Consider the following 27,135-nt stretch of genomic DNA (forward strand, 5'->3'; position numbering starts at 1 on the left):
CTTCTTTCACACACTGGCAAGACGTTACATGTGGGTGGCTGGGGGAAGACGGTAGTACCGGGCTGTTTTACCTGAACCATATATGTCTCCACTCTTTGGGTCAAACAGAAGCTGGTCGAATGTTTTAGAAAACTTGGTAAAGTAAAATGATGTCTGGTCACAGTGTCTTGTGAGGACAGCAGATAACTTGTCAAACATGAATTAGCCATCCCGGTCAGTAAATGGCATCACTTGTGTGTCGGGGGATGGGCACAGCATGGACCTGCTTTGTGAGGACACCTGTTCTTATGAGGACCATCATATTTCTTCACACACTGGTCAAACTTGTTGGTTTCATGTTAGCTTTTAAGCATTGACTAGGCTCAGGCCTTACGTACACAATTCAAGGCTGGACATACTTTCATTACTGTTACAACTACAACAAATGACTTGCATACATAATTTGTGCTATTTGAAGGAAGGTCTTGATAGATTGCTATCAGAGGTGTAACTTATTTTTCTCAGTTTTCTGTTGTCATTGTGTATAAGACTAGAATACTCTGTAGGCTAGCTGATCCACTGTAAATGTACACACCTTCATAACTGCAACGCCTCTGCCTTCACACAAGTCTTCCTCAAACTTCTCCAGAAGTTATATGACAACAGCATATATTTTCTCTGTACAATCTTAGGCACCTTGTAAAGAACCGTCTTATCCTGAACCCAAGAAAGGAGTTCCATTCTCGTCAGAAAAAGAAATGGTAAGTTCCTTTTTGTAATATCGCAGTCGCATGCTGTTTGGCTATAATGGGGGGAAACAACACCTCCATGACACATCCGCCTACTTCCTGGGATGGGATGTATTTCATGTCTGCAGTGCACACCGCATGCTAACAGTGAAAGTGGCAGTAGGTATTTAATCAGAATAGAATTTACTAAAGTGATTCCCGGGGAGAATTTGGGTTTCATCGATACAGTTTTGCCCATTTAGAATAGAAAAGTACACAAAGACAAATTATAAGAAAATAGAAAAAAGAAATGTGCAATATACTACAACAATAAATAACATATATGGAAATAAGAAATGTGTAAAATTATATAAACTACAATATAAAACAGTGTAAATAATAATAATGCGGAAGAACTGCAGATAACTTGTCAAACATGAATTAACCATCCCGGTCAGTAAATAGCATCACTTGTGTGTCGGGGGATGGGCACAGCATGGACCTGCTTTGTGAGGACAAAAGTTCAGATTTCCTGATGCTTAGAAACTTCAAGTATTTGGATTGTTAAAATTGGAGTTATGGTATAGAAATCAAGTTGTTTTTTGTTGTTTTAGGGAGAAAAAAGAAGATTGATTTGACCCAGGATGAGGCCACCAACTCCGAAGGTAAATATAATAATGCTATGGATGGATTTCTTAATTATTATTTTTTTAGCAATTCAATGTATGTGGTCCTGTTGATGCTTAAGTGGGCCTGCATAAAGACTTATGGCTTTGTCTACTGTGATAGGTTCTTCTGTACCACTACTACATTGTACTGTTGTGCGGAGGAAAAGACGATGCGCCTCATTCTGCATTTTAGTTTTGGTTCTATTTCTAGAAAAACACATTGCCCTGGCAACCAATGCAGATAGTTCAAAGATGCCAGAACTCACAAGTCCGACCTGCACACTTGCAAAAATAACAGTGTAGAGAGTCAGTCCTAAAGAGAAAAGTTTTTGTACAATTTCGAATGTTTCAAATATATATTTTAAGTGTACTATGTTACAGCCTTAAGCAGGAGTTATGTAAAGTTTATTTACCGAATACTATCGGTACAGTGGTGACATAATGCTGTTTTTATACTCATTTTAATTGAACTTAAGTATATGTAACTTTGATAAATAATATACTCGATAACCCACAAATGCTACATTTGAGTGCATCAAAAGTTATTCCAAGAATGTTGTAAATCTCGACTAAACTTATGATTGTCTTTATTATAATCTAATCAAGGAAAATATGTTCTTGTGATTGGCAGATGTCTGAAGAAGATCTTCCAAAAAGCCGTGGAGCAAGGTAGAAGTTTCATCTGTCATGAAACACTTTAGAATACACATTTCAAAGGGACACCTTGCTACGAAGTTGAGTGTGAGCAATGTAAGAATGCTCAAGACCATGTTTTGAAAGACAGAACTGTTCAAAACATCCGAGATTTTGTGAGGAACAGGGGCCTGACTTACAAAAGGAATAATGTAACATGAATATCCATTAACCGTAGAGTTTAGTGCATCTGTTGCATTACTGCACCTGTTGCAGCACAGTTTGTAGCACCGTTTACTGCGTCTGTTTCTGTTGCGGTGCCGGTTAATGGGGCAGTTTGCAGTGCGTTTAACTGCGTTGTTTGCAGTGTGTTTTACTGCGTTTGCATTGCACTGCGTCATTTGCAGTGCGTTTCGCTGCATCGTTTGCAGTGCGTTTCACTGTACACTGCACCGCTTGCAGTGCGTTTCACTGCGTTGTTTGCAGTGCGTTTCACTGCGCTGCTTGCAGTGCCGGTTACTGTGTCGCTTGCAGTGCGTTTCGCAGCAGTGCGTTTCTCTGTTTCGTCGCAGTGCGTTTTAAATGTAGCATTTTTCTTTTATTTACGACAGAAATCTTGTACATTCTCAATGTTTAAAGTCATGTACATCACAATAAATGTATTTTCATTTAAAGGCATTCTGATCTAGCTTTTGATTTTATTTCCTCCATTACCCTGTTGCTGATACCATTTTATACTTATTCTAAACAAACAACAAACAAAAAAGTCGTCACAATTTTAAAGTAAAAGCAACCTTTCAGAATAAACATTGAATATATGCAATTCAAATGTTGTCCGTCTCTACCATTCTTATGCAAACGTCCATTTGAACTCAAGGATGAAATTATTAGATTTTGATGGTCAAAGGTCACTGACCAGACAAAAAGTCTTCATTTGCTAATTATGACAATATCACACGAATGAATACAAAAAATGTGCGTGTGAAATGTTAACATTTAAACCTACATAGATGTAATTTGTAACATGACTGGTTGATGGATGCATACAACTGTGAAGAGGTAATTCTAGTTTAATGGGAGGGGTTTGTTTGAGTTTATGTGTGTGTATTAGGGGTATACAGTTCACGAAATTCTCATTTCAATACAATACAGTGGTGCCATGGTTAGGTTCGGTACATTTTCAATACAGCAAATAAGCAGAAATGCCTCGCTGGTGAGACTCGAGGGCGTGTCTGAAGAACATGGCTCTTCATCTCCCATTCAGTAGTGAGGTAATGTGTCGTTACAGTCAGGTAGCTTTGTGTAGTCCGTGACGTCCGGCCGTCTGTTGTTAGAGGAACAGCGGGAGCCTCGGACATTTGATTCTCTGTTTGGACTTTTGTTTTCTTTAACAAAGCAGGAATTATGGTCTGGCGAAATGGGCTCGTGAATGAGTAGTGTCACGGGGCTCAATAACATTAAGCATGTTGGTACAGTCTGGTGTTCCAGTCCAGATTAGGGTCTCGTATCTGCGGCTATAAATATAACAATCGCCGTGGCGATTGCTTTAGCCCTGTTTGAATCGGTAGGGAGTAGCTGCCTAAACACTGCGGGAAGAGGTTGAAGTGGGTGTGCTGCTGTTGGTTTTACTGGTAAACTAGTTTAGCGTAGTGCGCCTCCCAGAACACATGTGCCTCACCAGAGTAGAATGTTGTTCTTCTGTGGTGGGCGTGGTGGGCACGTTGTCTGTTATGTCAGGTGGGTTGCCATATCTATCTATCTATCTATCTATCTATCTATAGGATGGTCCTCATAACTCAGGGTCTTGCCATGTTTGTGTGTGTATTGGTAATGTCCCACTGAACCAGGATGGTCCTCATAACTCAGGGTCTTGCCATGTTTGTGTGTGTGTGTGTGTATTGGTAATGTCCCACTGAACCAGGATGGTCCTCATAACTCAGGGTCTTGCCATGTTTGTGTGTGTGTGTGTATTGGTAATGTCCCGCTGAACCAGGATGGTCCTCATAACTCAGGGTCTTGCCATGTTTGTGTGTGTGTGTGTATTGGTAATGTCCCGCTGAACCAGGATGGTCCTCATAACTCAGGGTCTTGCCATGTTTGTGTGTGTGTGTGTTGGTAATGTCCCTCTGAACCAGGATGGTCCTCATAACTCAGGGTCTTGCCATGTTTGTGTGTGTGTGTATTGGTAATGTCCCGCTAAACCAGGATGGTCCTCATAACTCAGGGTCTTGCCATGTTTGTGTGTGTGTGTATTGGTAATGTCCCGCTAAACCAGCAGGGTCTTCATAAGTCAGCGGCATGTTAGGATCCGCCCCGTCCCAACAGTCCTGTAGAATGTCAGGTCTTAATATCTCCAGATTCTTTGATGAGATATTAATTCTGAACAGTGAGGTTTGTTCCCTTTATCATAAGGACCAGTTTAATACTTATTATCACTGTCTACGACTAAGGAAAAGGTGCGTCTCCATATACCAGGGTTTGAACTGGTATGGGTGAAAAGCCCTCATAAACAACCCGCGCAGGTGTGTGTGTGTGTGTGTGTGTGTGTGTGTGTGTGTGTGTGTGTGTGTGTGTGTGTGTGTGTGTGTGTGTGTGTGTGTGTGTGTGTGTGTGTGTGTGTGTGTGTGTGTGTGTGTGTGTGTGTGTGTGTGTGTGTGTGTGTGTGTGTGTGTGTGTGTGTGTCGCTGGAGGGCAGAGCCTGTCTGTTCAATGGAGAGACAGGTCCAGCCAGGCAGCGCAAAGCTGCCACTCAGGCGTTGGTCTCAATAGGAGTACAGAGAGGTGTGTGTGCGCGCGTGCGCCCACACACACGAGTGTGTCAATCAGCAGCCTTTTCCGGAGGGATTCTGACTGGTTTTGTTTTCTGCTCTCTGTTGCCGCGTATACACATTGAACCTGATGTGTGCAAGTTATCCCTCAGCTTGGGAACAAGTGATTAAGGAAGCAAAGCAAAACATTAAAAAAAAAGATAAAGAAATTAAACATGACGGAGAGACTGAAAGTCGTTAGATTTGATTTTCCGCTGACCGCCGCCTCCCCCTCCTGAGTCGTTTGTTCGATCCATTCTTTTCTTACTCCCCCCCCCCCCCCCCCCTCCCTATCGCTCCTCTGCCTCTTCATCCCATTAACTGATTGCCTGTGCACCATCATGTGCCAAACAGCCTGCTGGAGGGTCGTCTGGGAGGCATGAGAGAGAAGGACGAGAGCTTTTGGCCTCTCGGTCCTCTTGACCCTTAATCCTATCTACAGCTATCCTATCCAGCTGACTCTTTTCTCTCTCCATACGTCACCTCCTCTTGTCATCGGCTCGACTGACCTTGTAGAAAGACCCACTCATGAAGATTGGGAATGACTGGATGAGAGAGAGAGAGAGAGAGAGAGAGAATTGGCACAGGAGCAGGCCTGACAGCGGCACTTTTCGCTCCAGCGGCTTTTAACAAATAGCCGTTGTTTCACAGGGTTAGTTATTAAGTGCACCGCCGTCTAAGTCTAAAGAAAGCTGCAGGGAGGAACGCTTTTTAAAAGAATTCTCTCCAAAGCAGTTTCATGGTCGGCGAGTGGCGTGCATCAAGAGAGAGAAAGGAAAAAATGATTTATTTTGATGTGTTGTTTATTCACCGCTCGACAGCGGGAGCCGGGTAAATGTGCGGAGCAGCGAGGCAGAGGAAGACACTTGATGAGCAGAGGAGAAAATGATACGATAGTGATTCAAAGAAAACTAAATCAACAGGAGCCGACCGGAAGAGACCAAACCCGTTAGAGCCGTGAGGACGGCGGGTAGATGGTTGGGGCAGACTGAGAAGAGACGGGGAGGAAAACAAGGCATTCATCAAGACCCGAGTGTCTGTCCTCCCCCGCCCCTGTTTGCTAAATGTACCGGGCAGCGTCCTCCCTTCAGCGCAATTCAATTCCATCTATAAATAACCTTTCTTGTAAAGGACTCACTGGCACAAGATTTTCTGATTGAAGAGATACATAAACCACACCTGTCTATCTGTCTGTCTGTCTGTCTCTCTCTCTCTGGGCTGGCTTCCATGGCAGCTGTTGCTGGTCACTCGTTGGTTGCTGAGACACTACAGTTTATTGGTGCATCCTTAATGAGGACGCAGGAAGGAAGGATAATAAAGTAAAAGCACTGCCTAGACACAGTCTAGAAATCCTCTTTTTACGAGGGAGAATCTCATCATATTAGACTGCAATATTTTCACTTTGTTGTTATTTCATGTGTTTTACTGTAGCCTTTCACTTGATCATCTTTTCGGTAACTGTGAGATGATCTTGTGCAATTTAAAGCTGCGTCGATCAGATTGCAGAATGGTTTAACATCTCGGCCTCAAAGGAGTGAAGAACTCTGACAAACTGAGACTTGCTGTCACCCGACTGGCAGTGCGGGGAAACGTTGGCCCGGTCCTGATCTCCACGGGTTTAGTGCTGTCGGATTGTCGAGAGCTCTCTCGCAGACATTTTTGAGTCCTTCATGCACACTCGCAGTAAGTCTGGATTTCTTCACACTTTTTGCCCGAGTGGATTCGCCCACAATTCATAGCTCTGTGATGTCGAAACGCGGGGTCAAAGGGGAAGACCGGTGGCAGTGAACAAAGAGGACGGCGCATTGGTGTTCAGCCTAGCATATCAAATCTACACGGAAACATTAACAGTCGGGATTTAAGATGGTACATAACAAACACACACATATTAATATTAATCACCCGGTTTATTCAATCATTTCTTTTGACAATTTAGAAAAAAATTGACAATTTGACATTGTAAAGTAAGAGCCTGGAAAACCTTCAAATCAGCAGTAAAAAAACCGTTTGCACTTGTTTTATTCGTCGTTAAGGTAACGTGATATGTCGCAGCAAAGTGCCGTCCCATTCAGATTTATACCATTTGAAGCACTTGCTGCCTCTCACACACATTTACCAGGTGACGTCAGCCTAGTCCCCGAGGGTTCAGGGCTTCGGGGGGGCAGCAGTGATTTATTTTCAAAAGCTTTCAGTGATAAAGAGGCAGGCAGAATGTCAGAGATATACTGTGTAATTACAAAGGTCATCCACTTTTAACTAACACAAGAATCTACAATAATGTCTTATTTTTCTCTGTTGCTCAGGTTCGGGGTGTTTGAGTTCCTCAGCAACCATGCAAGGGACGAGTCCGGTCGCCTGGACAGCACCAGAGGCCTGCTGTGTGGGCTCGGAGCCGGGATCCTGGAGGCCGTTTTGGTGGTCTGTCCCATGGAAACTGTCAAGGTATGTTACCAACTGATCTGCGGTCAGATTTCTGATTTAATTTATTTTTTATAGTGTCATTAAATGCCCAGCGAAGACGAATGTACCCGAAACACCTGTCCCAAGTATTCTGTGAATTTGTCTTTTTCTTTGTATAGTAAGCATTCTGCTGCTTTTCAAGGACTGAAAACAAATCTCAGGGTCTTCATGAACAAAGGAGATTAGCAGCAGAAACATTTTGATACGAAGAAACTCTTCTCGACTTATCATACTCCCAGAGGAATTGTTTGACATCGTGTCCCCTGCACACTGTGTCACTGTTTCATTTGAAAGAAGGCCAGACTAAACCTTTGTGCAGTTTTCAGTATTCAGTGAGTCAACCTTCTTTGTAATCGCAAAGCAAACGTTTCCTGTTTGAAGTGATCACCCTGTTCCTTTTCCAATCTCTCAAGGTTAAATTCATTCATGACCAGACTTCAGCCAACCCCAAATACAAGGGCTTCTACCACGGAGTCCGAGAGATCGTCAAGGCACAAGGTAAAGACGGGCTGCAGTGCATGTCCTTCACCTGACATCTACTGGTCAGACAGCGTAATGCAGCTGGAAACAGTGTTCGTAACAAAAGTGTAGCACCCAGACATGATGTTGTCTCCTAAATGTATTCTGATGTCCTTCCTATCATGTCTTACCAGGAATAAGAGGGACATATCAGGGTCTCACCGCCACGGTCCTCAAACAAGGCTCCAATCAAGCTATTCGGTTCTATGTGATGACCTCTCTCAAGAACTGGTACAAAGGTCGGTGTGCATGTGTTTTAGATGAAACCCCTGTAGTATAGAAGGGTTCTCGGTAGAACCCCATGGGTTGGTTCTAGTTGAAAACCCTTGGAATATAAGTGTCCTGGGTAGAACCCCCCTGGATGAGTTCTTGTTCTCACCCTTAGAAGGTGGAAAGGTTCTAGATAGAGCCTGCAGAGAGGGTTCTGGGTGGAATCAATACACCAAAGAAGAGTTCTTCATCAGACCTTGTGAAGGGGGGTCTGGGTGGAACCTTTTCACAGATGGTTCTAGGTATAACCGTTAGTGTTGGATCAGATTGGAGTTCTGCCGGGGCCCACAACGGGTTCTCCTATAAGGGCAAGCCGAAGAACCCCACGTGGTTCTAGTTGGCGCCGTTATTTCTTAGAGTATATCATTTAGACTCTCATGACTCTTGTGGAAGCAGAAGTCCTGCTGCATAAATGCGAGAATGTAGACTGACATGGGTATCTGTACATAGTGTGGATTTGGGACACGGTACACTATGAAGATTAACATTGTTTTTGGGTTTTACAAGCTAGACACGCTGTTGTTCACTGCTACTGACTCCTCTGTAACGCCCTCTCACCAGGCGATGACCCCAACAAAGCCATGAATCCCCTGTTGACTGGAGCGTTTGGAGCCGTAGCCGGAGCAGCCAGTGTCTTTGGAAACACCCCTCTAGATGTCGTCAAGACAAGGATGCAGGTATAGTGTAATATGGTCGCCGTTATCAAGCACCTTGCTGGTGTTGTAATTCAAACTCGTCAAAGTTGGTGCCTCCTGCTGACATTGATCAGAAATAACTATTTCTTTATTTTCTTGTTTTTTACTGATGTCTCTTGTTGCACCGTGCACTTTGCTGCTATAATCCTGTGGGACTAATAAAGGATTATTTTATCTTTCTTTTCATTTCAAAGGGTCTGGAAGCACATAAATATAAAAGCACATTGGACTGTGCTTCAAAGATCCTGAGACACGAGGGCTTGGCAGCGTGAGTACAACTCCACCTTGTTTCACTCCCCCCCAGAAACCAAGGAACACTGATGTTTTATACTCTCTCTCTTTCTCTTTGTGTCCACCGGTAGTTTCTATAAAGGGACGGTTCCCCGGCTGGGCCGCGTGTGTCTGGACGTGGCCATAGTTTTCATCATCTACGAGGAGGTGGTGAAGGTCCTGAATGTGGCCTGGAAGACGGACTGATCTGCCGGACTCCCTGCCTCCCATCAGATCGGATCAGTGTCGTATGCTAACCAGGGAGTGAAAGAGCTCACCGGCTCGGGGCAGCGGAGAAGTAAAAAAAAGCCTAAAAAGAGGCCCAGTGTTGTGAACATCTGGACAGCTGGAGTGTGTGCAGAGCTTTGCTGCCACCAAGGGTCGATTTCACAAGTGGGATTATAAAGTGTGCCAAATAACTGTGACAAAAAGATGCTTCACCCTACGTATACATCATTTCTAAATGTGAATCTAGGCTCTCCAACATGATTCTTTTAAAACAAAATATTTGCAGAAATTATGTGGCTCACTTTCTTAAACCTTCTTTCTAAAAAAAGAAAAAAAAACCCTCTGTCAGTGAAGAACATCATTCCTAGTCACCAACAGCTGTTCTACTGATGTTTAGTGTGAGTATGCGAGTGTCAAACTGGATTTTGAGGGTTGAGGGATTATTTTCGGTGAACTTGTGCCACTTGTGTCGAGTTGTGTGTCTCCTGTGATCGGGTCGGGGTGTAAAAGTGTTTTTTGCTGTATTTCACTGAGTCTAAATGAGAAATATTCTTCTACTGTACACATTTATTCACTTTTTTCTTCTTCCAGTAAATCACTCTCAGGTGGAATTTCCCACAATTCATTGTATCATCATATCATATATTTAACCTGTTGCTGCTGCTTTTACTGTAAAGGTCTTTTCAAAAGTTCCTTTTGCTGAGAAATATCCCCCATCTGTTCTCCACTGCAATTTGAGATTTCGTCATAAACAAATGTTTATGAAAATGGTCACAGCTGTGTCTATTACTGCAGTAATTGTATCGAAATACTGGTGTTATGTTTCTCTATTTTCATCTTTTTTTTTCTGTTTGACCAAACAAAATGTTCCATACTGCCAAATATCCAAGAGAAAATGTGATTGTTACAGCGTGTGTGTGTGTGTGTACTTTATGATGAAGCTTGTACAATAAACAGGGGAGGGGCTTAAAACTCATTAAAACAAGCATCTGAAAACTGGAGCGCATGCAGACTGGTTGTTTTCTTGTTACCCTCCTCTGGTTCCTCTGTTCTGCTCTTTGGGTTGCAGCAGCTCACGTTGGGACAAGCCATGGGGGGCAAGTAGGGGAGGAATCGAACAGGGGACTTATTGTTCCGGTTTTGGCTGATGCTCATGTCCAGCTATCCATCTCTCTCTTTCTCGCGCTCACACACACACGTCAAATCCACGGTGCGCCAGTGTTTGTTGTGAGAAGGAATGCGAAGCTCTCTGCAGAAGAAGGGATGTGAGGACAGCATGTAGTGGATGTTTTGTCCCGAATGAGGAAGTGAGGAATCTGTGCTGAAATATTGTGTGTGAGTCGGTGGTGGGAGAAGTATTTAAATCTTATGGCCTACTTAAGTAAAAGTAAAGCATTCCAAATTTTCTTGGGTAAAAATAAAGTATTGGCATCAAAATATACTTTAAGTACCAAAAGTAAAAGTGCTCATTATGCAGACTGGTCTATTTCAGAGTGATATTGGATTATTGACCTGTTAAAGGTGCTAAACACGAGATTGGGAGCACTTTGATTGCATGTCAGCGGTATAAAACGACTCGGCATGACGACGGTTGAGCCGGCGGCTCGCAGCTAACGGCGCTGACAGTGCAAACAATGGCAACAGTGCTGCCAGAGCTAACAGTCTTAGCCTGACTGGGAACCAGAGGGCGGGAGCTACGCTTCACTATATCTTAGACAATAGTCATTCCCTGCTATATTAACGCTCTGAATCCTGTATGTTGCACCTTTAATGTAAGTATCACTTTAATGTTGCAGCTGCAGGTGGGACTAATTTGAATTACTTCATACTGCTGGGTGCTTCAATCTATAATAATACATTATTTTGTATTTAACAACTGAATCTGCAACATAACTAAAGCTTTCAAGTAAATGTAGTGGAGCATAACGTGCAGTGTGTGCCTCCAAAATGTAGAGTAGAAGTATAAAAACACCATCAATACCTTTGGAAAGCACAGTGCTGATTTACTTTCCACCACTGGTGTGTGCATGCCAAACAGTTCTTCTTTACACAGTAGGTGGAGCTGTTGTCAGAGCTTCAAACACATCTGTGAAGCCCTCCTCCTGCTCAGACACACACACACACACACACACACACACAGTGATCAGTGATGAGAGAGGCCTCCTCTCGCTTTGCATCTGTACAATAGGGCTTTATGAGATGGGTCAAAGAATCTACCCACCTCCCTTCATCCTAACATCATCACTCCCTCCTCCTCTCTGCTGCTGGTGAGAGGATTGGGCCAAAGATTGCTGAAGAATCTCTCATCATCTTCACAGACATCAGCCACACAGCTCAGGCCTTCAGATCATCATCAAAACTCCAGAGATGAAAAAGTTAAGCCTCCCTGTTGATCTGAGAGCGGCGGCTTTAAAGCTCCGCTTCTTTATTTTGTGCAAATACTCAGAGGTGGACATAAACCAAGTACATTGGATTTTATTCTAAATATCTTTACAGATATGTACCCTGTCACATGTTTTTGTTTGAGTTTGGTTTGTCTCTCATTGTTTTTAAGACATGTTTTGGTCTGTCTCTTTTGGCTTGTGACCCCTTGTGACATCACATCACAGGTTATGGCCTTAATAATGACCTGAGTTCAAAGTTAAGCAATTTACCCTCTCCTCATTTGAAGCATTGTTTTGCCCTGAGGTAGTCAAAATGTCCATATTTCACAAGTAAAAAAGCCAAATCATAAGATAAATGTATATTTGTAATTGACCGTTTCTTTCTAATACCCTTTAACCTTTGCATGACCCCTTCGATTTAGTTTGGGACCCAACTGGTGTGTGTGGCACCTCGTTATCTTGTTGCTGTTGTGACTTCAGAGGCTCGGTGAGCTCATTTGTTGAAGTTTAAGATAACCAACAGGCCTGGTTATCTTAAAGTTAATCCTCTACCTCAGGATGCTTCTTACAGATGAATGCATCAAGCACAACGTGGATATTTAGCAGCAGCACATTCACAGCACTTTTAATGTAATATTTCCCCATTGACCTGTGATATGTCTCCTTTAACAGTGAGGGATTTGAAGCACTGTCCTGTGTCTGTCTTGTCCTGATGCACTTTTGGCCCCCCTCCCTCTCTCCCTCCCTCCCTCCCTCCCATTGCTCAGTTTCTCCCCGAAAGCCCCCATTCACTCCGAAGGGTAAGTAATGGTATTGTTCTCCAGTCTTCCTCTCCAAAGGGTGGATGCTCTTCGTCCTGCGGGATGAGTGGAGGATCTTTTTTTCTTTTTTCTTTTTGATGCAGCTCAAAAAAGGACCACTGTGCTGATTGACTCTTACTTTCATGTAAACTTCTCTCTTCTATTTACTGATTTCGACATAAAGTGGCAGCGCCGCTGTCCGTGGTGCTGAACGGGATTTTCTGATTGGAAGCTAAACTGACGTGGGCAACTCTCCGCAGGTATCTGTCCATTCGCGTGTAGCTGCTGTTTTTAAATTTGTGATTCCACATAAAATATTTTGGCTCCAGTTTTAGTGCAACGCTGTAAGCCACTGTGAATGCCTCTATTGGGGTTTATTTTGAGAGGCTTTCCCCAAAACTGAACGTCTTCTTCATTTGCATGTCACTTGTCTCAGGAGCGGAAAACACTCCGAGTTAATAATAAGACATTCTGCAATCACTCACTCGGTTGTTGAGCAACGGATTGAGCAACTAGTCAGAGAGAGGGGAGGGGGGGGGGGGGGGGGAGAGACTGTACGCCAACAGCAGCTGTAAGGGGCGGTGTCCAACACATGGATAGAGGAGAGCTGGTGCGCACACTGGCTCCACTTTTACGCATCAGTTGTTCGCGTCAAGGTGTCAATGCAGAACTTACCTGGGATTTGGATTTATATTCAGAAAACAGCACCAGTGTCTTTATAACATAACTCAGCTCCAAGCGGACAGTGTGTGTGCGCGCGTGTGTGTGTGCGTGCGTGTGAGCAAGTGGTGGACCCCCGGGGCAAGTTATTTCGTCATGGGAGCGCTTGGATGGAGCCCGGAGCGTCTTGGTTGGTTTGTCGTTTGCGGATACCTCGCGTTTTTCTGCGGGGGAATCATCCCGCGGGCCGAGGCGGGCTGCGGGGAGAGGGAGAGCCCCAACTGCTGCACCGGCCGGAACAACGAATGCCTCGAGTACAGCAAGAGGAAGACGGCGTGCTACTGCGATACCTACTGTCAGAAAACCGGAGACTGCTGTGAGGACTACCAGCGCGTGTGCCAAATATCTGGTGAGTTGCCGTCCCGTAGGCTATCTGTTGATGCGCTTTTTTGAAGTTTGGGGGGGGGGGGGGGGGGGGGATTCACACTGCGCAGATCTGTGACGCCTTTGTTGACCATATTTGAGCCACGAGACGGCTGACGTTGAGGTGACATGGAGACAGTGAGACATACTACACATAGCTGTCTGCCTCCAGTGCGCCGATTATGGCTGTTTGTTTCAAGTGATGTTTGCTCTTTGTGGTGGGTTTTTTCCACAGCAGGTTGCGTGTGTGTGTTTTTAAATGTATGGGGTTGACCCCCTTGGCCCCATAAAGCCGTCAATTTGGGGAAGTGGCGTGAGTGATCGCAGCAAAGTCACAAATCAGCGCTATACAGAGGGAATCGGCCGCAATTGGAGTCGCGAGAGCGAGGCTGATCATTCACAGAATCCTCTTTCCTCTCATCACCCCCGCTGCTATATATAGACAAATTAAGGAAATGGGCACTTTTGGAACAGACTGCCCAAGATGGTCAGGATCACAGCAGAGCGAGTGTATGAGATGTGACAGAGAGGAAACGCTCTTTCAGCTCTCGCTGTATATGTTGGAACAGCTCGAGTTTACGAGGAGCGGGATACGAGCACCTGAGTTCGGTGCTGCGACTGAAAGATCCCTCAGATTTAGGCACGCGCAGTGTAAACATAGTGGGGCCCTTTTGTTTGAGTGCTGTACCTGTGCTGTGATGTGAATGCCTCATCCAGTCGCTTAAGAAAGTGGGCGCAAAAGTGCTGTGACGCACTTATTATATTAGACCCCGCTATCTACTGCAAAGACGACAGCCACCTGCTGGATCCCCGTCGAACAGCAGCAAAGTATACTAAGATTATTTTCAAAGAGAAAATACATTTTATTAAGATGACTTAAATACTTGTGTACTTTACAATACAACTGGCCTTCTAGAGCTTTACCTAATTAGTATTAATGCTATTTTGGACAATTTGAGAATTCCTTAATTTCGGAAAAAAGCCCTTTTATGTGATATGATTATAGATCAAATTAATCTAACTTGACTTGAGTGTTGGGAGTTGCTTGAGACAAGCAGCAATTTAAACAGAATAAGCGCAGGAAAAAAGCACCTCAGGTCGGTGTTGAAGTGTAAAACAGTTCAACAGCAGCGTCTCCGCGGTCAGCTAATCGGTACACTCACGGTGAGGACCTTTTTTATATATTATCCCCTTGGACTTCGTGTGTCCCTCTGACAGGTCAATCCTGATGTGACAGTGTGGTGTGTTACAGGTTGGACGTTTCCTGGATGAATGTGGTCCCTGAACGGGACATCTGTAATTCAAATCGTATGTTATACTGTTGCAGCCTTCCATTTGTTCGAATCTGAACATGAAATCGATGTCAACTTGGCCATGACATAAAGTGCTGCGTGGATCAGTGAGCACAAGGTGATGCTGCGAAAAGCACCTTGACTTCCTCCCCCTCTGCAACTCGAGAGCATCCCACCAGCATAAACACTGCACGCAATCATGTGGCTTGGCTCCGTTCCATCTCGAATCGCCCTCACCCCCCAGACACGCTCCGGACTTTATCTGATCCTGATCCACGCAGCCCTGCAACGCATCAAGGAGTCTGTCTGTGTACTGTCTGTCACAGTCTGTAATTTAGCTGTGTCAGCTGTAGCCGTGCAAAGAGCGTGGAGTGGGTGACTTAAGAGGAGAGACAGGGCAAAATCTGGCGGACTGTTTACAGCACTTGGACACAAACACTTACAGCTCTTAAGAGTTGATAGGGTTCTCTGCAGAGGTGTCATTCAGATGAAGTATCTGGCAGGAATTTGTGTTGGTTGTAAACAGTGTGGAGAATGTTCCCGTGAACTTAAGAGCGTTGTGGAATGTTTTAAGGAAAAACAAAATCCTCCCTCCACATTGCCCTTGTGGTCTGGCAAGTGCGATGTGTTTCTACACCAGACTGGCAGAACGGGACAAGTACGGGGGTGTTCTCATCCGGGTTTCATCAGGTTTTAAAACTGGAAAACTATGGTGGCATTTCTGCAAACAAAAATATTTAAGCAGGACAACGCACCAGAAAGATAGTAGTTTTAGATCTAGAAGTTAGTTTAACGGAGACATATCATAACAAACTGACTTTTACAGTCCTTGTTACACATACATTAGGGTGTCTGGATTGTCTACAAACCAGGCGGCAACCTCAGGTGCTGACGAGTGAAGCCATTGCGTAAGTCTTAAAACTTGCATTTTTCCTAAAGCCCAGCAGGGGGCGACTCGTTGGGTTGCAAAAAGAAGTTTGATTGTATAGAAGTCTATGAGAAAATGACTCTATTTCTCACTTGATTTATTAAAAATGTAATTAAAAAATTAAAAGTTGTGATTTTATTTTGAAGGGCTTTTTTTTATGCAGCGGAATTATTCCAGCATTTACGGCACTTGTTCAGTGGTGCAGGAAAAACACAGACCAATGCGTTGTGAATCACATCACGTGATGAAGCTCAGCCAATCAAATATGAGTATTCTGACAAGTTTCCTGACTTGAGTGAGATGTACACACACCGTGACACACGGGAGAGACGAGGACATAGAGAGCAGAGCAGGACTGTTGAAGTGTGAATTGTGAAAGTCAAATCATAGGACGATCTCCAAAAGAGAGAAATGTCCAGAGAGACCAGAGTCATTAGACTGGACAGACTCATAGATGTGAATTATTCAAACACAAATTTCTCTTTTTGGAAGATGAGAAAAATATAATATTGTGGATTTTTCACTTCACCCTGAATGGACTGAGTTTAAAGCTGCAGCGTAATTCAGTGAAAATATTTTTTCTAAATTGAATTTCATTACGTAATTTATTTTTTAATCCAGCCGTTATTTTACTTGAAATGAGAAGAACATGTTTTCATGTATTTCTAATCCATCCAGTTAAATTTGAAAAATGAGAATAATATTTGTTAAAATATAATTGATGTGTACTTTCTTTATTTGATTTGACAGTTGTTTACTACACAGAGACGTTACTACTACTAGACGTCTTGAATATAGATAGTGGGATAGTGGGTCCCGGCTTGTCATTAAGGGGTGATGGTGGGTCCCGCAGCCGGACCAGTTGAGAACCACTGGTCTATACTACCAACCCACAAACTGTCCTCACTCACCTGCCAATCCGAGCAGACTAGGCTGTTTTTCGGGAGGAGGGCTTAAAGAGACAGGCACAAAAAACGGAGCGTTTCACACAGAGAGTGAATACAGGTATATTCAGATGGACAGTATGAGAAAACAAATGTGTTTTCTGAACATGAAAGCATGTAAAGATGTTCTAGTAGACACCTAAAATATAAATATAAACCTGAAAATTAGCATGATATGTCCCCTTTAATTTCCTATTGAGGTTGAGGAGGTGAATCACTCCGCATAATTTGGTAGTTCTTCGCAGCACTACGCTCACAAGTAATCTTGGGCTGACTCTGCGAAGCTATACGTTTGTGCACTTTTCTCACTCCTGCAAATAAATTGACAAAAGCAGAAATTGAAATGTCTCATAAGCAATGAGGAGCATCCATCTTTGGTTTCGTTATTTGACAAATATAGGGAGGAATGCATCAATGGAGAGCCGGAGAAGAGGCGGAGAAGATGTGTATTTCTGCGCTGATGGAGGATTCTACAGCAGAGTTCAATGTTGCCTCTTCAGTAAGGCATATGAGACTTTCCTCTCCTTTCTATTTGATTATTATAGGGAGCTATACGGGTTGTTTACAGAAACTTGAAATCCAAGGTGGGAGTTGTCTACTAGGAGTACATTATTTCTGTGTCAGCCCTACGGTGAGTCTCTAATTGCTCATTCCTCTTCACATACTCGGGAGAGGAAACTGGCCCACGGGAGGTTGGAAGGGGCAGCTCCTCTCCTCTCCTTCTGTGGCGCCTGGTAGCTCTCACTTCAGCAGGAAGACGTATTGTAGCCTCTGCCTCACATACACCAGAGGTCTGCTCATCCTTCATCTCTCTCTTTCCTTCAGGCAGCTCTGCTTCTCTTCCTCTCCATGGTGCGCTGTTGTGCCACAATGTTTGCATCTCTCCAACGACGTTCACTCCCTATTTTTACTTCCCTTGCTTCCCCCCTCCCGTTCTTTCTGTAACCTCTAGAGTGGTGGATGATTTCCCCCGGCTTGGCTGAAACGCGGCAGCTGTTGGCCGCCCAGTTTCTCCTGGTATTCGCGTGCTGCACGCACCATGCTAGATTCACCAGGTTGTTAATTTGACGCTCTTCATCTGGTGTTAACCTTGACTAGAACACACAAATAATGTATTCCATTTCAAACTTGGAGGGTGTTAACAGTTTTCATACAGGAACTATTACTTCAGTAGTAAGTAGTTGCAAATAAAACTTATCACAAGGACATTTGAATGTATTTTTTTTTTTCAAATAAATTCAATCTGTGTCAGAAAAGATGGATATCGCAAAATCATGGACAAATTAAACCAAGACGAATTGCATGGCAAGATAGTGATTCATAAGAAAGTGTTTTATTTTAGGCGAACCAACCCTTTTAGATACCAATACATTTTTAGCCATGCCGCTGTATGAGTGATAATGTTGGTCTGTCAATCCAATAACTTCACTGAAACTTCCCAGCAACTATTAGATGAATTGCGATGTACAATTTGTGCTCCCCAGAGGATGAATCCACTGACTTTGGTGATGCCCCCTGACATTGTCCTCTAAAAGCTACCGTGAGGTTGACGTTTCTGGTTTAGGAATGAAATTGGTTTGTCAGCAACTATTAGATGGATTAACATGAAAGTTGGTACACACATTCATGTTCTTCGCATCATGAATTGCGATAACGTTGGTGATCTTTTCCTCTGGTTTCATCAGGTCAACCCCGTGTATCTTAATTGGCAAATGTTAGCACGCTAACATGGCAAACTAAATATGTGAACGCTACATTAGCAACAGTGGGTTAGTATTGTTACGGTGAGCTAATAGCATGCTAGCGTTAGCACATTTTCTGTCTCATTTGTTTGTTTTTTTTGGTTTCTTTTGTTTCATAGTTGTTAAGAAGTAGAGTCGGCATTGTGAATTGTGAATTCTTCTGTCTGTGTACTATGCAGGCCTTTAGTTCTTATCATTCTTATAACAAAGTGTTGGGAGGCCATGCTTGGCGAATACTTCTTTAGGTTGTGCAATTCTCAAACTGAAAATCTGTCTCAGCTGTGTTTGTAACGACTCCTTTAAATTAGTTGCTTTGCTTGGCTGCTCTCTTCAAGGTGTCTACAGGAAACATTTATGTGCTAACCCGTTATTAGGGCTCAGTCCCGTGTCCCTCTCCCCTATTAACAGGCTTCTCCCTTGTTTTGCCGAACGTTGTAAGGCTTGTCTGATGGGGCCGAGGCCCAGCTCTGTATACGTGCGGAGGGAGCTTTGGTGGGCGTTGTGGTCCTCTGGAGCAGCTGGACATCTGGGTCCCATCAGAGAGGAGTTTGAGGAAGAGGACAAGGGGTGGGAGGGTGAAAATAAAAAGGGACCAAAAATAAAGGAGGCAGATGGGGGAGAAAGAACAAGGGGCGAGCGCGGGACAAAGTGGTCAAGGGAGGTGAAGATAAAGCAAATTGGGGCGGGCGGGTCTGATAAGTCTTTTGTTATTGAAACCCTTAAAATGGAAGCAGACTTAAGGGAGAGTGAAAGAGAAAGCGAAGGAATGTCGATCGGACATTATCTCACTGTCACGAGTGTGACTGGAGATTGGCTGACAAGTGAGGAGATAAAAGTGCTGATGTTGGTTACACATTGAGTGGTTTGGTTCGTTTAATTGGCATTTGTTTGAAGCTATGCTAACTGCCAGGGGAAGAAAAAGCCATCCTGCCATTAACCCATATTTATCTCATCATATTTTAATATAGCTGTGTTAAACCATCCTATTTAAGGCTTTAATGTCTAAAAGTGTAAAGACCTGTAAACAGACTTTGTTGTTTAAAATCAGTGAAGATGCCCCTTTAATTAGCATTCATTAAGAGTTTTACACTCAAGAAGCTTCATCAGAACGTCAATGTGGTTTGATCATATTTGATTAAATTGTTGCTAAAACCTAATTTATAAACCTAATCGTATTTTTCAAACTGAGCCTAAATCAATAAGAATTTCCAAAGTTAAATAGCTATTTTTTGGCATTAAAGTTCAGTAGATTCTGTAGCTAGTATCAGTTTTTTAGTGTGTCAAAGGTCACTGTATAAAATGGACCTTGTGCTCCAGAAGATGAAAGAATACAGATCTGGTGTCAGTGGCGGATAAAACACGCCTCCTTTGAGGGGAAACTTACTTTAAAGTACTTGAAAACACTCTGTAAAAACTTACCAGCTGATCGTAAAGACAAAAGCCAAACATGCTGACAACGAGTGCCATTTGTTTCCTTTACTGTGAGGTCAGAGGTCAGAAGGTGGTGGCGTGCTTTCTGAGAGGGGACTTTCTCATCAACAATGGGGGACTGGGACGGGGGGGGGGGGGTCAACAGTGTCTGTGAGCTCTGTGGGTCAGGCTGTGTCAGGCTGTCAGCAGGGTTATCGTGTGGGTGGTAGGACTGTCACACTGGTGGTACCAGAAACAGAGCCGGGGGACCACCACGGTTTGGTAATTGCCTTCTGACCTCTGGTGGCTCGAGGCCAACAGGTCTGAGACTTTCAGACAGGGCCTCAGTCCTGTTGGTGTGTGTGTGTGTGGTGTTTCGATCAAAGGTGGTAATAGTTTCCCCCTCGGGTGCGGGAACTTGTTGAACCTACAGGTTTCATTGCACCCCACCCCCTGACCTGCTTGCTCGTGTATTTTTTTCCCACTATGAGAAAGACAAAATAGCGTCATCGAAACTGCCCCCGTGTGAACGTCACAGGAAGCGGACGAGGGAAGGAAAGGCGAGGAGTGGGGATAAGAAGAGGCGGAGGAGGCAACAGAAGCTGATACGTGTGTGTCTGTGTGTGATGACTGAGGGTGGAATGAGCCCGAGCGGGTGGTTTTTTTTCTGCCAGAAATTGTTTTCGATGTGTGTGTGTGTTTGGTGTGTGTGTGTGTGTGTGTGTGTGTGATGATCTGGGAAAGGCGAGGGCAGCACTAATGTGCAGGAATGCAGAGATTCCTCAGTGGCTTTGTGGATCGGCTGTGTCACTGAAACAGCCCCCCCTCCCCAAAACTCCAACGGGACCATGGGAATGAATCGAACAGGCGGCACTTTGAAAGCTCTCTCTCTCTCTCTCTCACTTTTTCTCTATTTCTCTTGTTCACACACACACACACACGTACTTATTCACTTGCAGCATTGTGCTGCATGGTGTGTGTGTGTGTGTGTGTGTGTGTGAACAGGAGAAAGAGAGGGATGTTATAAAGAAAGAGTAAACTAAATTAAACGGCGAAGGAGGATTATATTCAGTTATGGTATATTTATCAACTCCCTCCGTATAATTTCACCATGAACATCTAAGCGCTCCAAGCTGTGTGCACCTGCTCTCATTGTATTTGTACTGTCTACAATTAAGAAAATATAAGAATCAAAAGCTCTGCTCCAACATCAGGCTTTTTGAATAAAGAGTTCTATCTTCATATTCATTTGTGCGTTGTTTTTTTTGTGTTTATGGAGTGGGCACTTCCTCCCCTAAAAACAAGGCTGTTAAATGTCTGCCGCTATTAAATGTCTGCACTGGACGAAGCTTGATTACCGCTAGAGACTCTGGGCTTTGATCAGTGCAGCCATCTAACTAATACAGCTTCCTCTTAGCCCGATGTAATTGGCTAAATCGGCCTACAGAACGGGAAGCCTGATTGTGGCTGCTGCTGTGTTTATGTGGTGTGCTGCATTTGAGTTTGTGTGTGTGTGTGTGTGTGTGTTTAAATGTGTGGCAGAGGGAAATCAGAGAGAGGACAGGATACAAAATTAGCCCCTCATTTAAACGGCCCCACACACATGTGACCCCGGGTCACAGACTTCCTGAGTCTGGGGCAGATGCTAATGACCCGGTCACTCGTTTTCCCGCCCACAAAATGCCTTGCCGCAATATTATGCAACTCCATATCTAGGTGTGTGTGTGTTGCAGCTCACACTCTCAGCCATGTGGTTGAGCACGGCAACAGAGATTAGGGGAACGTTTGCAACTATACCTCTGGGATAAAGATCAGTTCATATTTTTTCAGAATTAGACCATTTTGTTGACAGCTGGTGAGATATCTTTCTTTATTTTCTACCCTGATGCTCTTAAATCTTCTCTTAAACCTTCTCAAAATGCACTTGAGCTTTTCTGTATGTAACTCCATTGTATTTTTCTCGTTAATTAATGAATAATAAATGTTATTGAGATACAACGATACAGATATCGGTCTGAAACTGAATCCAATAGCTTGATTGATATCGGTGACAATAGGCCGATCTGGTTTGGAATACAATTATTCGAATAAATAACAAAACATTTGTATATTTATTTGTTCCATTTAGTTTTACAAATTTTGGAAAGCAGTGTTTAAGTCAAGCCTGGCGTTGGCTCACACATGAAAGAATCGTCCCGGTCCATTCCACACAGCGAGGTTTACAGCTTATTGATTGAACACTGCACAGAACAGCCGATACCTGAAACCTATGTATCACTATTGGTATCGAAATGTGAAAAGTCAGATTGGTGCACCCTTAATTTTCTGCCCCCCCCCCCCAGCGCATTTTTCTTCTGACGTGTCTGTAAAACCCTCAGCTGATCTCTCTCTGTCCCCCTGCTTCCCCCAGCAGCCATTGACTGCGTGGTGGGATCGTGGGGCCCCTGGTCGTCGTGCACGTCCCCGTGCGGAGTTGGCAGCACGGAGAGGAGTCGCCAAGTGTCCGTCCCCCCTAGGAATGGAGGCACGCCCTGTCCGGACCTCAAACAGCGCCGGGGATGCTTCGGGAACAACGCCATATGCAGCATCGCGAAAGGTCAGACCCTGACCTTTTCCACTCCCTGCGTGCGTTCGTTTACGCTTGCACCTACGCAGGCACTCCTGCTCTGAACTCTGTTACATAATACATTTGGTGTCTCAGTGTTCTCTGCGGTACCATCTTGTTAACATTAACATCTCCAGCTGCATCATCTCTGTTAAGCTCCTTGCTGTTGAATCATCCAGTTCCCAGTAATAAAACACCAGCAACACCAACACTTTGAGTCATTTGATACAACCAGTCATTTCTATTCATGGAAATGACGGGATGAGAAATGCGGGATGTGTTTATACTTCCTCTGACCTTTCTGTAATCTATTTTATGGTGTCCACCCTAACCTGCAGAGGTGGCAAAGATCCTGCCGGATTCTTTTAAGAGGAACTTCAAGGACCCTTGGAGGCGACCACACATGCTGATGAAGGAGGAGAAGGCCAGGTAAGGCCTTCATTATCAGACTGCAAGCAAACACACACAGACTGCTATACTGACTGAGGGAGGGGGTAATTACAGCTGAAATGGGTGGAGCTTAGATTGAAGCTGTGCAGAGATTAAGATTTACAGCAACCGAAGAGCTCCTTTTCCAAAATGCAATCAATATCAATATTTCAAAAGCATATCTTTGAAAGCACAACTCCTACTCATGACTATAAGTACAACCAGCAATATGCGGCTTTTCTGCCAGCAATCATTTTATTGGCATTAAATCTCTTCTGTTCCAGCTTCAAGACCTCTTTTTAACTTCAGGTTCATATCATGTTCTGTTACCTCTGTTTTGACTGAGTTTTAAAGGTCACTTGAGGATCAACTTTGTGCTAAGAAAGATTGGAGAACGCAGACCAAGTCCAAGGCTGCCTTAGCCCGCGGAGCCTTGAAATTGCTTTGACTGTGAATATGTGAATAGTCACATCACAAGCTGACCTTTCGCTGATAGGGCCGCCGTGATCCATGTGAGAGCCCCCCACCCCCCCCCCCCCCCCCCCCACGTGTCTTTGATCAGAGCTGAATGCAGATGTAGTCTTTTTTTGTAGCTGGAACAATCAAGAGACCGTGTAGGGAACAAAATCACTGCTGGTTTTCCAGCCTTTCACACTGATTAAAATAGACATCGGATACCTTTGTTTTGACTGAAATACAAAGCATCGGGGGGGATTGGAAGCGCATTACTCATAAACGTTGCTGTGCGTGACACAGAATTAGAGGGGATTTCACACAGACATCTGGTGCCCGCTGATAGGCCCCCGGGTGACCCAGGGACCGAGGGGTTAAGATGACAAGAAATGAAGATCGCTAGTTGTCTTGATGAACAACCGATGATGTGTAAGTTTCAAAAAGGCGGTTATGTAGTTGTGACTTTAAATCCTCTGAACACCCATGCAGGTGTTTTCCATTTCACCTGGATGACTAGACCTCTTCTCAGGACTGTGTGTGTGTGTGGGGGGGGGGGGGGGGGGCTGACATCTTCCCATGTGCCCATGTGAGCTTTCTTGCACCTGTTAGGGGGCGGGACATATCACACCTCTGTCACTCTCATTGGTAGATTTGTCAATAACTTCTCAGCCCGAGCCAAGGTTTAATCAACCAGAATAACTGAAAACACCTGCGCGGGTGTTCAGACGCTTTAACGCGCCGTGTTCAAATCGTTCAGGGGTTAAGACATAAAGGTGTTGTGCTGTTTTTTTTAGGAGAGTATTTTAGTGGTATGAGGTTCTGCAGCACAAACAAGTTGAAGCCGGGAGGGAAAAATCCCCTCATAAGTGTCAATTCAGCCTCATTTTAAAATAATCCCAAAGGTATATATACTAATGAAAATTGCTGATGGAATCTATCAAGCATTTATTGTTAATTTTCTTACTTTTCTATCGATGTATTTCTGCTCTAGTTGTGTTTGCCTAGTTGCAAAGCATCAAATTGCACCTAAATAATATTGTTGCAAGAGCTTTAAAATTGAAAGAAGACACTTTCCAGTGTTACTGTCGGACAAAGTCAAGACTCACTCTGAGAAATAATTAAAAAAAAACACTTTTAACAAACCACCCCACTGGAGATGGTTGTTTTGCCACAGCTGACTGAATCGGAGACGAAATAAATAGTGCCCTACAGTTCAAAGTGACGAGCAGAGATCCCAGTAAGCTATGTTGACACCACACTAGGTGACAGTGACACCGCTGGGTCACCTTCAAAATGTTACACATCTCTTATCGTGAAGTTTCGATTTTCTCTTTCGTCTGGCTGCCGTTGTGATCGAGCACAGCTTTCTGGGTCGGGGTCACCGCTTGGCTTTCAGCAATCCAGATGCCTTTGGGTTGTTTTTTTTTACTCTTGAACTACTTCAAGGGTTGGGAAGTTTTAAAAGTTTTCAAACCTGGCTGGTGTCTTCATCTGGATGTTTCCTATTATCCTATTTTGTTTTGTGAAGTCCTAAAGTGAACTCCCTAAAACTCAATCCAAAGAATATCAAATGTTTAGCTTCTTGGCTACAGAGCTCCGTTAGCAGCACCTGCTCTGTTCTCCGTTTCTGAGCCCAGAAATGTGTGATTTGACCCTATGACCCCAGTATTTACATTTTTTTTTTTTACCAGATAAAATTGGCTGCAAATGATTTTTGACACTTTTCCTGTCCCCGCCCTCTCTCTCTTCGCTCTGCTTGCAGCTACTGTGTGTACCTGCGGGTGAAACAGGCCAGCGCGGTGTGCAAACTCAAACTGTGGAGCGCTCAGCTGGTGAGAGAGAGGCTGGTCTGTGCCGAGTGTCAGAGCGACGCCATGTCAAAGTCCGACCGCTGTGGAGGCGACGGCCTGGAGAGCACCAGGTAAACCCAACGCCCCCACGGAATAACTAAAGACAGGTTCAACCATCACGCGTCTCAGCAGTTTTTCACTTTAGTGCAGGGTATAGCTTTTAATGGAGCGCAGCCATCTGCAGACTGGCTGGAGAAAACCAGGAGGCGAACATGCCCATGAGCAAGGCACCAAAAGGGAACTAACGAATGTATGTCTTTGAATGCAGTTAAAGGTTCAGCATGTTGAATGATGAGCTCACAGACACACATCTATGGGATCTGAAAGGCAAACTTCCTTAACACAGATGGTGTGACACTTTGTACTCTGTAGCCGAACATATGAATATGGACTTAGTTAATGTGGACTAAAATATGATGAAAAAATCGTATTCCTTTGTTAGTTGTGCAGTTAGTAACAGCGTATTAGTTCGACAGGGCATCAATCTGTGAAGGATTGTCAAACCGGAGTAGCTGGTCATTAATGAAGTAATCATTTCCTTCAACATACATTGGAGAAGTGTGCACTCATAAAAAGCATCCATTAGTCATAATAATGGAAAAAGAAATCATCTAAATGGTCTCTCTCGCTCTTCCCAGAACGTTCTGGGCGGCGGCGGCGGTGCCGGGCTGTCACGGCTCCTGGGTGCGAGAGTCGTCCTCCGAGGGCTGCCAGTGTCCCCCCTACTCTGTGCTCTTCGTGTGAGCCGACACACAAAACCGCCGGACATCCACGCGCACGCAGGGGACGACCAAGCCTGACCCCCCCCCCCCCCCCTCGCCTCCACCCCCACACAACCCCTTCCTCTCACCTTTACTGTACACATTATTAACTAAGCACACCGCAAAATTCTCTCATTTAACTTTTACGGCCACGTTGTGTACTTATCCTCCTCCAAAGCACAACAGCATCTATGTACCTTTTTTTTTTTTTTTACCTCTGAATCTCTGCTATCTACCTCCATCAATGCAAGTGCATTTGTGAATGCATAATGTATAAATATATGAATATATTATTTTGCTTTATACATTTTCTACCTTTGAGCGTTTATGTCTTATGTATATGTACCTATATAGCCACACTTAATTGTATCCAACAGTCAAACAACACCAAACGGCAGTTGAGGCCCTCGGCCAGGGGCCCCTTAAATGGCTCCGAGGGCTGGAGACACTGAGACTGGTTCATCCAAATTCTACCCAATCACTTGAGTCAATATATCTGTGTTTTTACAGTGTTGTCCCGTCTTTTTCCGTCATCAAAACATTTCTACCAGCAAGTCAAGTTGAATATCAGGTATTGATTCTTCTCAGGTGCTTGTCTCCCCGATCAAACGTCTTCTACTCCCTCGCACAAGCCTCCTCTGATGGTTTATTTTACTCACTTAAAGGGACTCATGGCGTCCATTTAGGAGGATTTCACCATGGCTCTCTCTGTCCTGTGTCCAAAACTGAAAAGAAGTTTTCTCTTTCTCTTGCTCCCTGCTCAGAAATCCTATCACCGTCACACAAGAGCCATCCGATAGAACGATACCCACATACAGCCATGCTACTCCCACTGTGTTCGTTAACATGATCTGCACTTCTTTTCTTTCCTTCTCTGCCCTCTACGGACTCTGTGTTTTCTTTAACAAAAAAAAAACAGGAGTCAGTCAACAGGCACTTTCTGATTTAAGAAGAGGACACGTCTGGTCCCAGTAAAAAGGGCTTCTCTCTCTCTCTCTATGTCTCTGTGTTTGTGTGTTTATTTATTATAATAACAGGTGATGTTATTAGTGCAGCACAGCATACTCTGTACACTGTCCATAAGTGAAAAAATAAACTACTATACTGTCATTTCTTCTCCTCCCCCCCCTCAACCTTGTCATATTTTCTAACATGCATATTTATTATTGCATCACCGCATGTCCCACAGACCAACAT

General features: G+C 44.1%; 2 protein-coding genes across 2 annotated transcripts in view; both read left to right on the plus strand.

The window, feature by feature from the left end:
* Positions 1-10,218, plus strand: part of LOC306779262 (tricarboxylate transport protein B, mitochondrial) — a 29,764-nt gene extending 19,546 nt beyond the window's left edge. The window contains exons 4-9 of the mRNA XM_079271111.1: positions 7,119-7,257; positions 7,689-7,773; positions 7,929-8,033; positions 8,626-8,741; positions 8,954-9,027; positions 9,122-10,218. Coding sequence (XP_079127237.1) covers positions 7,119-7,257; positions 7,689-7,773; positions 7,929-8,033; positions 8,626-8,741; positions 8,954-9,027; positions 9,122-9,236 — 634 coding nt within the window. The 3' untranslated portion in view covers positions 9,237-10,218. The remainder of the gene's footprint in view (positions 1-7,118; positions 7,258-7,688; positions 7,774-7,928; positions 8,034-8,625; positions 8,742-8,953; positions 9,028-9,121) is intronic.
* A 2,916-nt stretch (positions 10,219-13,134) lies between these two features.
* On the plus strand, positions 13,135-27,003 carry LOC306778808 (somatomedin-B and thrombospondin type-1 domain-containing protein). Its single transcript, XM_079270485.1, has 5 exons — positions 13,135-13,510; positions 22,251-22,436; positions 22,784-22,874; positions 25,090-25,248; positions 25,816-27,003. Exons 1-5 carry the CDS (start codon positions 13,258-13,260, stop codon positions 25,919-25,921), a joined length of 795 nt encoding a protein of 264 aa, XP_079126611.1. The 5' UTR covers positions 13,135-13,257; the 3' UTR covers positions 25,922-27,003.
* The last annotated feature ends 132 nt before the right edge of the window (positions 27,004-27,135 follow it).

The sequence above is a fragment of the Melanostigma gelatinosum genome (genome assembly GCF_949748355.1).
Source record: "Melanostigma gelatinosum genome assembly, chromosome: 6".
NCBI classification, from domain to species: domain Eukaryota; kingdom Metazoa; phylum Chordata; class Actinopteri; order Perciformes; family Zoarcidae; genus Melanostigma; species Melanostigma gelatinosum.